The sequence below is a fragment of the Ixodes scapularis genome, unplaced genomic scaffold (assembly GCF_016920785.2).
Source record: "Ixodes scapularis isolate PalLabHiFi unplaced genomic scaffold, ASM1692078v2 PGA_scaffold7__128_contigs__length_106722199, whole genome shotgun sequence".
Classification (NCBI taxonomy): domain Eukaryota; kingdom Metazoa; phylum Arthropoda; class Arachnida; order Ixodida; family Ixodidae; genus Ixodes; species Ixodes scapularis.
The window spans coordinates 104,655,243-104,666,681 of record NW_024609882.1 but is presented as its reverse complement, the minus strand read 5'-3'; the positions used below and the strand labels follow the sequence as shown (position 1 = coordinate 104,666,681).

Below are 11,439 nucleotides of genomic sequence, written 5' to 3'. Positions count from 1 at the left end.
AATGTGGTTGCACTGAACTTATGTAGATAGTCTAGTTCAAAATTCGAATGCTCTAAGCACAATTGTGCCTCTGTGTATCATAACGATTCTTCTTCATTTTCACTTTTTGAATTAAGGGGGCCAATTCTTTTTGCATTGGCATGTTTTTCTGTGTGAAATCAGGATCATTGTGTAGAAAGAATAAAACTTCAGTTTGAGCTCTCATCTTTGTCAGTGATGAAAACTCATAATAGAAAGTATAATTCCATTACAAAGACTGGAAGTTATTCACTACTAACTATTTAGAAAAAGATATCTTCAGGGCTTGCTTCGTAAGTCATAAGTGAGTATCTAAACCAATGGTTGTGACATTGAATGCCACGTAATGCTTTTGTTATACTAAACAAGGTGATTTTGTGGCTCCAGTGCAACTAGTACTTTCAGCGATTCACACCAGAGGCATTCTAACTTTTAATCACAATGAACTCTGCCCGTGGCCTCAAAACTATTTCAAAGCTGACAAACAAAGACAGTAGGAATCAGTTGACCCATGCTTGTGCTTGGGGCAAACTGAAAAAGTTTGTGCCTGTTTATCTGACGGCGGAAGAAGTTTTCCTCTAAGAGAACCCTATGTGCAGGCGTTAGGATTTCTGAAAATCCACTTTGAGATCCCAAGATTCCAGCATGAGTGACAGTAATAACTTGAATAAACTGCACTTTTCTTCTATTCTAGGCATCCGTTTCGAGCCTGGGGTGCTGGGCGAAGTATTTCAGCTTCTCAAGAAAAAAGTGGCGCACCTCAAGCCGCAAGAGCGCAAATGCGTACTGTTGGTCGATGAGATGGCTATTGTACCGAAGTTCGAGTACGACCCCAGCACAAGCTCCATACGGGGTCACGTGACAATGCGTGTGCCAGGAGCACCGCCCGCCAAGCCACCGTCCACAGAGCACGCCAAACCACAGTCTGCTGAGCCACCGCCTGCGCAGCCACCTTCTGCCGAGCCGTCTGCTGAGCAACCTTCTGCCGAGCCACCGGCCGCCACCCATGCTCTGGTGTACATGGTTGCTGGGGTGTCTTCACGGTGGAAGCAAGTCGTGTGCTACCAGTACACCGGTAACTCTCATGCTCTTTATTCATTTATATCTCTCAGTGTACAAATAATGTAATATTTACCGCATGATACACTTCCTTTTGCTCTCTCTCTCGCTCTTTGCTTACGACAATAATGGTGCTAAGTCGTATGAGGGAAACATTATGAACATGGAAGTGCAGGCTGAACAGACAAGTGTTGAAACTCTTCAGAACACTACGAAGGAATGGAGACAGAAGGTTTTTATGGCATGGGCCCTATGGATCTAACCTACTTTCTTTGGAACGAAAAAAATTACTTTCTTATCGGATTACACTGGGATTTATACAGAGGTGCGTGGCGAAGTGGTGGATGTTGGTGAAAATATCAAATGAACTTAACACAGGAAAAAAAAAAAGCTGTTTCTGGCAGGGTGCTCACCTGCTTGGGGATGCTGTAAACAAATAGCATGGCCTGGCACACGAAAAGGTGTGGCAAGGCATCTCGACTGATCAGGTCCCATACCACAAATAGGGATCCCATACCAGAGGATACCACAGTTCAGAAGGGATACCACAGTTCAGAAGCCATTCATTACAGAGGCAAGCGCCATGCTGAGGGAAGCATCAAATGCTTCCCTCAGCATGGTGGTTTATGGTTTAGGTGTGTGGTGTAATTCGCAAATGCAATATGATTGCTAACTTGAGCATGTATCATAAAGTAATTATTACACAGCTGGACACTGCTACATTGCTTCATCATTTCGAAATGGATGAGGATGAAGACTGATCCCAGTATGTCAGTTCAATCCTCGTGCATGTCGGATTTTGCCACAAGTGCTCCAAGCTGTGGTGTGCTAACATACTTGTCCACCAATTTTCTCACTATATGCTTTGTCAGAAGCAAATTCAAGATATAGCAACATTATGTTCTCTATTCCCATTGGGTAAGTAAGGATGAAACATACACACCAGGACGGGCTACTACCTCCAAAGGCGTCTTCGTTCCATCTTCCCTGATGTGTAAAAAATATTTAAACCTACCGTAATAACTCACTCTCTTTCATTCTGTTCCAATTTGTTTTCACCTGTTTGGCTCAAGGGAAGCTGGTGCAATCATGCACCGCTTTGTGCATAAACCGAGTTCATGAAAAGTGTCACGGTACTTTTGAGGTCTCTCTTTTTAACGAGAGGCCTGAGTAACGCTGCCCCTAACTACAGGTGGCATGTTCTCCTGTGTGGAAATCCTCTTTTCCCGCCTAGTCGAAATTGTACAGCCTAAAGTACAGCTGTAGCGTGGCTGTCCTTCGACGCTCCGCTGGTGCAGACGCAGAACATCAGGCTCGTGAGCCCAGGGCACCTGGTTCGAGTCCCAGTGGAGGACACATGTGTTCGTTGTTAGAGATAACTAAAAGATAAAATCAGTTCTTTATTGTTATAATCTGTGTATCCTTTTATATACTGTTTACACTTTCGTGGTTTAGTTGCTGTGATGTCAGTCTATTCAGCAACAGTAATCTTGTGATTGCTTTTTATAACCTCGAAACCAGCCCCTCAATGCATTCTGCAATAAAAGTGTTTGCACCTTTGTGGGTTGGATGAGCTAATAGGTGTTTCTTTCTACTGACCATAAGATCTGCGTTGTGACAGTGTGTCGTACACTTGGGTAAATTACTTTGTAATAGTAATTTAATTACAATTACTTTGCTTCAAAAGTACTTTAATTACAAATAAAAATACCGGTGTACAGAAAGTGATGGATTATAATTACATATTGCCAGTGTACAAAGTAAGGCAATTTCTTCACAATTATTTTCCTTTTTGCTACCAGTCTTCAATGATGTTAAGGTGACATTTCTTTGTGTGCTAAAATATAACTGCCGATTCTTTTCTTCACTTTTGAGGGTACAGTATATGACGTAACATGTGTTTGTGCCTTTATTTAGCCGGTTCTAGGCATATGATAGGCCGCCAAGTACTGAGTATGATCTGAGTCATTGTCCACTGTTCGGCAACACTAAGATTAGCGAGTTCTAGTAGACAAGTTCTGCTATCTGATAACTAGAACTTCCTATAAGGGTCATTCACGTTCTGAGTCATCACCCACTAACATAGCCACCGAACTAAATATACAAAGTTTTATTCGTGACCTTTGTGAAAAATGCAAGGCATAGCAAACTTGCCAATAAGATAGCTGCTTCTGGCTTTGTCGACCATGCTTACGTGTGCTGACTCAACATTAAAAGGCTGTCTGGCATCAAGTAAATACACCCTGTTATTAGTGTTCCTTTGACCATGGCAAATCATTGTTAAAAAAAATCTAATAATGTATGCAGGAACTGGAATAACCAGAGTAATAATTTCAACATTAAATTATGCTGAAAGTATATTTATTTTCTATTTTCGCGAATCAGTCATCTCGCTTGCACTTCTTTTTATATGCGTCTTCAGGGTGCGTCTGGATGTGCTCCCTATCCAGCATTGCTCCGCGAGGTGGACCTTTTGCATTTTACGTCCCCGCGAGCTTCCAGTTCAAATACAGGCTAAGCAATCACCATCCTAACGAGGCACCATGAAAAGCCAAATAAAAAAATCAGACCAATGCTCGTGACGCCCGCCTAAAAGATAGGTTTGCAAAATATCAGTGGAAGACTTTTTAATCTCCTGTAAGCCAGCCGCATGCCTATAATATGTTGAATAGCGTAGAAGAATTACCCCCTCTAAATCTCCCACATCTTCGTTTGTATAGCATTTAAGCTTCCAAGCACTGATAGCATACAGAAGCTCTGGAATTCTAACAAAAAGGCACGACTCAAAGCTGCTTGGGACGCGAGGCCTTTGTTTGTAAAAATGAATAGGGTCTATATAATCGGCGAGGGCAACTTTGCTCAATTTCTTTTATTTTGGGGGTGTGACTGTTTTCAGCGTAGTCAGCAACGCTGAATCACGGGTAAAATGTTTTCTGCTATACTATACCTTTATAGTACTTTTCATCCGGGCAAACAATGCTGAGCCACTGCGTTGTGGATGCAGGCACGTCGTTGTATGATATTTTGCGGAGGACAGCTATTGCGTCTGCTCAAATGGTGTTCCACAGCCCAGCACCCTCAAAGAATTATAGCTCTCTGAGGCCATTTATGTTAAAAGTATATAATTTTGTAGATATTCGGTGTTTACTGCAGATTCTAAATTGCACTCGTGAGCAACAGCAACATTGGTCGCGTCAACAATATGACTTGTCTTTTCTCCCGCAGTACACATGGCTGGCTGAGTTGCACAAGTACTGCGGACCATAGATTAAGATAGGAAAGCGCAGTATAACACAGAGAGTAGCTCTTGTCACCTGATTCACAGAACGGCACGAAAAATGAAATGTCCGAAGTGTCAGTACGAGAGCGTTGAACGAAAGTTATGTCATTTCCAGTTCTGCTTGAATAATAGTGAAACCGTTCTTGGCCCCCCAACCACCTGGTGTAGCATTTTTAATATTTGTTTTAATTCGGATTGTGGTGTCGCTTTGATGTAATATATTTTCGCTATGACTGTATTTTGCCCCATAAAGCAATAATAACTTATTTTGGGTCAAATGTTTGAGTCAATATGGCCCTTTAGGCGAATTCTTTCAAAGCCCCACAAACTGGCAGGACATTTAGGCAGGCATCCAACACTTTTTATCATCTCAATGACGTTATAAAGCTTAGCGGCAGCGTGATGAAATAATTAAAGAAGTTGTTGTCATTCAAATTTTCACAATTACTGCTGCTGAAAAGTAATTAAATTAATTTTTGCCTAAAAGTAATGATATACAATTACAAACTACGCAGAAAAGTAATTAAATTACACTAATTCAATTGCTGTAATCAGTGACAGTAATTCAATAGAGCGATCTTACCATCCGTTCAGTGCATCCGTGACGCTGCCATTACTTTAGTTCACAGAATGCAGGATGCAGAGCATGGGATCGCTCGTGGCGGGGTCCATATCATTTGAGCGAATGACGTTTTAGCGAACAGCGACATTTGAGCGAATCGACGTTTTAGCGAATAACGGGGGCGCGCGTTAACCCATCCGCCGCGCTGCGCTTTACGCCGCTTCGCGGCGGCAGTCTGCGGCGGCTCATTACAAAAATGTGAACCCATTTGGCCCACCCGAAAACGCCGCTTCGCGGCGTCCGACTATTCGCTAAAGTGTCATTCGGTGAAACGTGGGCGTTTGCTAAAACGTCATTCTTCAATCAAGTGAGTGCCTCCCCTCGTGGCGTCTCGTGCTTTGCTCGCGCAGACCCGCAGCGGGGTTGTGGCGCATGCAGAAAGACTAGAGTTCCCTTGATGCATCGTGGTAGCAGCGGCGTAGCTAAATTGGCTGGTGAGATCGGTCTATTACTGTAATTGAATTACTACCCAATGTATAGTATACCAACAGTCACTTTTCTCCACTTCCTAAATTTTCTGTGTCTACATTGAGTTCTACGTTTACTTCTTTTTCCTACTGCTTACTTTGGTGCAGGCAGCTCCTTCAGTGGAGAAGACGCTGCCAGCGAAGTGAGAACTCTCATCGAGCGGTGCTACAGTGTTGGGCTCCAGGTTGTGGCCATCACAAGTGACATGGGCAGTGGGAACCGGGCAATGTGGAAACAGTTCGGCGTACACGCTGGCAGATACAGCAGAACCGTGAACCTGATTCCCCACCCCCAAGTACCTGGGGAGCAGATTGCTTTCCTGGCAGACGTCCCCCACCTCATCAAGAACCTGAATGGGCATCTGGTGCGGGGCCAAACTATAACGCTGCCAGCAGATGTTGTGGCTGCTAACGGGCTTCCATGTTCAACCGTGTCCCTCGAGCCGGTCCGCCAGCTTGCCGAGTTCCAAAAGAACCTCGCCTTCAAGTTGGCCCCCAAACTTCGTCCCGAGCTTCTGGACCCAAACCACTTCGAGAAGATGAAGGTGAGCAAGGCATTCAGAGTGATGACCTGGTCTTGCCTTGCTGTTTTATAGGTGTTCCCAGGAGTTCCCCTGAGTAGCCTCGAGCATTCCCTAACCACCACCCAGATTCCCTGGAAGTTCCGAGCTCATAGCTGTGCATTGATGCACAGCTATGAGCTAGGCACACTTTCGTGTGTGCATTACTGTTACGAAGGGTAGGCCTTTGTGCTGCTTAAATGTAGCAATGCTACACAGAGCAAGGATTCCTTAGCTGTGATTCAGACTCCTAGATCAAAAACTTTGAGCACCGATGCTATGTTCAATAACAAGCAGGGTATCTTGGCTAAAGCCCCACACATGCAAGCATGATCAGGACGGACTTTGCAACACAACTCTGCTTAATTTTTACAGTGAAGCTGTTAAGGGCTAGGTCCCCCGAGGTCGAGTCTGCGGACACGCAGCGTGTTAAAACACACAACTACGGTATAGTAGCGCCATCGAGCGGAAACTTTGGCAACCATCCATTGCGCGCGCGGGAGGTGGGAACCACGGCAACAGCCGAGGAGCGTTCGCGAGTGCGTTCTCGATCTATTCACCGTCGGCCTCATACGCGTACGACGAGCAGGGCGAGGAAAAGGACAGGGACACAGGTGGTCGTGTCAGCAGCCAACGGCGTCCCGTGATTGGCGCTGCCCTACTAGAATAAAACATCATCGTCTCACCTACCAATCATCTGTGTCCTGTGTCCCGTGATGTCGAGATCGCTCTGGCGCTCATATCAGTTGCCCTTGGGACTCACGATGAGTTGGCCGCGCGTCGTTCGTTCGGCGATGTGTACAGTTTCTAACTGCTGGCAAAGTTGCGATTGCAATGAGTTAGCGCGGTTGAGTGCGCTTCTCAACGAGCACCGGTGCGCTGCAGAGAAACGACACTTACAGAGAAAACACCGTGTTCATGCGTATTTCGCAGGCACTATGGGGGGATCGGTGGCCGAGTGGGCTAGCGCACACCAGCTTGGAGCACGTGGAGCGAAAGCTCGCACTCCAGAACCCAGGGATCCTGGGTTCAATCCCCACCCCTGCCCATTTCGATCTGGGTGAGCATCGTACCGGCGTGCGGTTGTGTATCCCTACTGCGTGGTGCACGTTAAAGACCCCAGGCTAGCGGTTGTACTGCACTGGCTAAATTGCTCATCTACAGCTGGGAGACTCGTCGCCCCTGTGAGGCAGACCAAGTTCTAGGCTGTATAAACATACACACAACCGAATTTTTTTTTTTCGCAGGCACTGCGATTGTGCATTGAGGAAAAGGCACACCACCAGAGAAGAACAGGTCACGCGCGTGTGCGAGGAATTCAGGAAAACATTGTAATGTAGCGTGATGATTGTTGATGTTCCTGGTCAATATAAGTGCTTACCTCAAGGCCAAAAGAAAAACTGGCTTTTATCATGAATATGTGTTTGAGGTCCCGTCAAGCTGTGTGCACCATTGGTCATCATTTCTTTAGACTAAGATTTAAAACGAATATTTGGGTATAGCAAGAAGGACTGGCAAATCTCTCATCTATTTACAATCTCCGCGTAGGCCTTGATTTATTTAAAGCGAGAGTCATTCAATGATTCATATCAGAATTAACTGAGCCTTGGCAGTGGGTAGCCAGATACTTGAGAATAACCTGATTGAAACCAGCTAGATTTTTCTTTACAAAGTATAATCATTGCTCACATGCTGATTTTGTGCACTAAAAAGCTATCTCTACTTTTTCACACTTTCTTCAGTTGTTTCGATTAACAACTGCAGAATTTAAGCACATCCTTGAGAACGTGAACAAAACGTTCAACTTGGTACTCAAAATTACTTTTGTCTAACCTCATTTCAGTGGATTACTGTGTGCCCCTTGATATTAGGTGTTTTAGGTATGATAGTCTTTATATCATGTCTAAAATTAATATTTATTCATAGATGTTCACGCTCATCCATCACTCAAGTACTATAATGTTTTGAAAAATGGTACTCAGGTAAGAAAGAGTGCTAAGCTACACGCTAGCTCCTGCTAAGCTAAGTTGGCATGTAGCTTAGCTTAGCTTGTGTGTGGCTAGCTAAGCTAGTTACACATGACCGGAAGCTAGCTTAGCTTAGCTTCCATTAAGCTAAGCTAGCTTCCGCCATCTTGACATCAACATTGTCAAGATGGCGGAAGCTGGGCGCAATGGCAGTATCAGAAAAGCACAGCAAGTATTCAATATGCAATTCAGAATTATTTGACCCAAGTCACTATTAGCTTCTGATTCGCTTGAAACATAAAATTCATTATTTGCACGTGCCTGCTTAAGGGGAAACTGAAGCGGTTTTTGTACCTTTAAAAAACATTTGAATCATCTTCATATAGCCTCCAGCATCACAAATATTAAATTTTATTTTTCAATTTGAGGCCCGGAGTAGCCATAAAAGCACTTTGACCATCGCGCTGAAGCCCCGCCCTTCCGAGGTGCAAGAAGCAAGGAGGAAATTTCTGAGAGACAGCAGCGTCGCAACGAGGATTCTCAGAATTTCTGCACCTACCGCAAGCTTATTTGAGCGGTTGACAAATTGTGTGCTATTCACCTCATGCTCCCGATTTTCGCTTGCCTGTTTCTTTTGACATAAGTTTAGTACACCTGTAAACTTTCATAAAAGATTTAGCGGATGTTGGTTATGCGTGAAAGATTGCAGCGGGAACTAGGCGTCTGTAGCAGATGACGCACCATTTCACGAGAAAAAAAAAACGGTGCATTGGACAAGGCTGGTCATATGTGCCGGAACGCTGCACAAGAGATGGTGCTCGAGCTTCGGTGGGCAGGTGAAAGCTCTTGACATGACATCATGCCAAGTGAATTTTGTTAATATTTCTTTGCGTTGGGTGATACTTCTTCGGCAAATAATGCATAATCAAATTTGCAGGATACAAATACGGAAGAATTTACCTCTAACTCATTTTTTTTGGAGAACCTCTTTAGCTTCCCTTAAAGTGTTTTCAACAAAATCAGTCAGTGGTTCACAAATCTGAGTCGGTGACGCTTTTAGCAACGTACAGCTACCTAAGTAACCATGGAGTGTGCTTTACTTCAGTGCTGGCATTCATCACCATTGCTAAGGTAAAAGCAAAAATGTTTGGCTCATGAAGTGGCACTGCCAATTTTGAGAGAGTGGCAAGGACTCATAAAAAACCAGCAAAAACCATTTGTATGGACAACAGGAATGGAAGTTAGCAGCCTTTTCTTCATTTAGTGCCCATGCTGTTCTCTGATTGACTGAAGGAGAGGTTTAAAATCCTTTATTCCTTCAGTTGAGTTTACCAAGCATTGCATACACTTGAGGATCTAAAGCATTTCTGTGTTTGTAGGTGAGCACCGCCCTACGGGTCCTCAGTCACTCCACGGCCACGGCCCTTCGGTTCCTGGTGGAGAATCATGGCTGGAGCACCAACTTCCTCACCACGGCTTGGTTCTTGGAACAGGTCAACAAATGGTTTGATCTTATGAGCAGCAGGCACTCAGTCCTTGCGATCAGCAGGCAAAATGAGGCCTGCTACAAGAACACCCTTGACTTTCTGGTCAAATTTAAGGATCTTTTTCTCCACCTCACTATTGGGGATGGGGCGTTCAAGCCAGTGCAGGCGGGGGTAATCCTCTCTACTAAGTCCATTCTGGACTTGCAGCAGAGTCTCATTGAGAGACATTCTTTTTCATTCGTGCTCACATCCAGATTCACGCAGGACTGCCTTGAAAACTTATTTTCAATAGTAAGACAGGGCAACCCTATCCCAACTCCCTTGGAGTTTAAGACGGCCTTGAAAATCATCACGCTCTCGCAGTACCTCAAGGCGTCCAAGGCAGGGTCCTACGAACTGGATGATGCCTCCTTTTACCTGGCTGACCTCGCAGACTTGGATGTACAACCTGCTGTACCCACCGACATTTTTCTTGAGGAGGTAGAACTCACCATGTCACAACCTGAGGAGAATAGCTTTGACTATTACTGCGGGTATGTGGTACGAACAGTTGTCAAAAATAATGCTACATGTGACACGTGTGCTGCAGCTGTTCAGGTCCCCACGGCACCTGCAAATAGCCTCCTCAGGCTTAAGAATTACATCCCTGACGCTCTGACCTGCCCCTCTGAAGCTGCACGCAGCCTCTTCACAATTTGTGAAAGTGTCTTTCGCAGCCTCATTCCGGATTTGATGCATGCACGGGGCATTCTGGACAGCTTATCGGCGAGGATGGCTGCAGAGAGCCAATGTGTTCAGCTGCCCGACTGCCATGAAATCAAAATGAAGCTCATCAGGCGGTTCTGTCATGCACGGCTGCAACTATTCCTGCGGGAAAAAAGTCGCGAGTTGGCAGCTGGGGCTGCTGAACGCAGGGACTTCGGCAGCAAGTCGATGGCAGGACCTCGGAGAAGGAATTAGTGTCTTAGATTGCCTTAGCTGAGGAAACTGTTGTCCCATTCTCATTTTTTTTTTACTTTGCTTTCTTCTTTGTGTTAAGGGCAGCTTTAATATTTTGCGTTCCTTCTTTACTGAGGCACTTCTGAATTTTTTTTTACTCTTGCAACGGTTGTTTGTGCGAGGCCCTTTTTCTTGTGATCTTCATGTAAGCCTACGTGAAGCCTCTGAATTTCTTTATGCTTGCTACACATGTTTGTGGGAAGTTTCTTGTGCTGCGCATTTAAGCATTGCACTTTTTTATGCTTGCTACGGGTCTGTGAGAAGCCCATTTCCTTGTGCTCTGCCTGATGTCTCTGAACTTTTTATGCTTGCTATGGGTCTTTGTGGGACGCTTTTTTTCTTAGGCTCTGCTTGTAAACCTGTGTGAAGCCTCTGAATTTTTTTACGTTTTCTCGAGATGTTTGTAGGAGGCTCTTTTTCTCATGCTCTACCTGCAAGCCTGCATGAAGCCTCTGGATTTTTTTTACGCTTGCTTCAGATGTTTGTGGGAAGCCTTTCTTTTTCTTGTGCTCTGCGTACAAGCCTGCGTGAAGCCTGTCAATTTTCTTCGCACTTTCTTCAGCTCTTTGTGAAAAGCTTTTTTTCTTATGCTCTGCGTGGAAGCCTGCGTGAAGCCTGTCAATTTTTTTCACACTTTAGCTCTTGGTGAGAGGCTTTTTTTCGTATGCTCTGCGTGTAAGCCTGCGTGAAGCCTGTCAATTTTTTCACACTTTCTTCAGCTCTTTGTGAGAAGCTTTTTTTCTTATGCTCTGCGTGTAAGCCTGCGTGAAGCCTGTCAATTTTTTCACACTTTCTTCAGCTCTTTGTGAGAAGCTTTTTTTCTTGTGCTCTGCGTGTAAGCCTGCGTGAAGCCTGTCAATTTTTTTCGCACTTTCTTCAGCTCTTTGTGAAAAGCTTTTTTCTTATGCTCTGCGTGGAAGCCTGCGTGAAGCCTATCAATTTTTTTCACACTTTCTTCAGCTCTTTGTGAGCTTTTTTCT

At 44.7% G+C, this 11,439-nt stretch overlaps 1 protein-coding gene across 1 annotated transcript; it reads left to right on the top strand.

Annotated features, from left to right (window-relative positions):
• Window positions 1-728: 728 nt before the first annotated feature.
• LOC121833278 lies at window positions 729-10,475 on the top strand. Its single transcript, XM_042286418.1, has 4 exons — window positions 729-1,093; window positions 5,555-5,991; window positions 9,353-9,466; window positions 9,824-10,475. Exons 1-4 carry the CDS (start codon window positions 820-822, stop codon window positions 10,418-10,420), a joined length of 1,422 nt encoding a protein of 473 aa, XP_042142352.1. The 5' UTR covers window positions 729-819; the 3' UTR covers window positions 10,421-10,475.
• The last annotated feature ends 964 nt before the right edge of the window (window positions 10,476-11,439 follow it).

What these genes read in the sequence shown, in the direction of transcription:
- LOC121833278 (XM_042286418.1), top strand. Translation starts at nt 820, where the DNA reads ATGGCTATTGTACCGAAGTTCGAGTACGACCCCAGCACAAGCTCCATA. An exon ending in CGTGTGCTACCAGTACACCG is followed by an intron (nt 1,094 to 5,554) that starts GTAACTCTCATG and finishes ACTTTGGTGCAG; the next exon opens with GCAGCTCCTTCAGTGGAGAA. An exon ending in ACCACTTCGAGAAGATGAAG is followed by an intron (nt 5,992 to 9,352) that starts GTGAGCAAGGCA and finishes CTGTGTTTGTAG; the next exon opens with GTGAGCACCGCCCTACGGGT.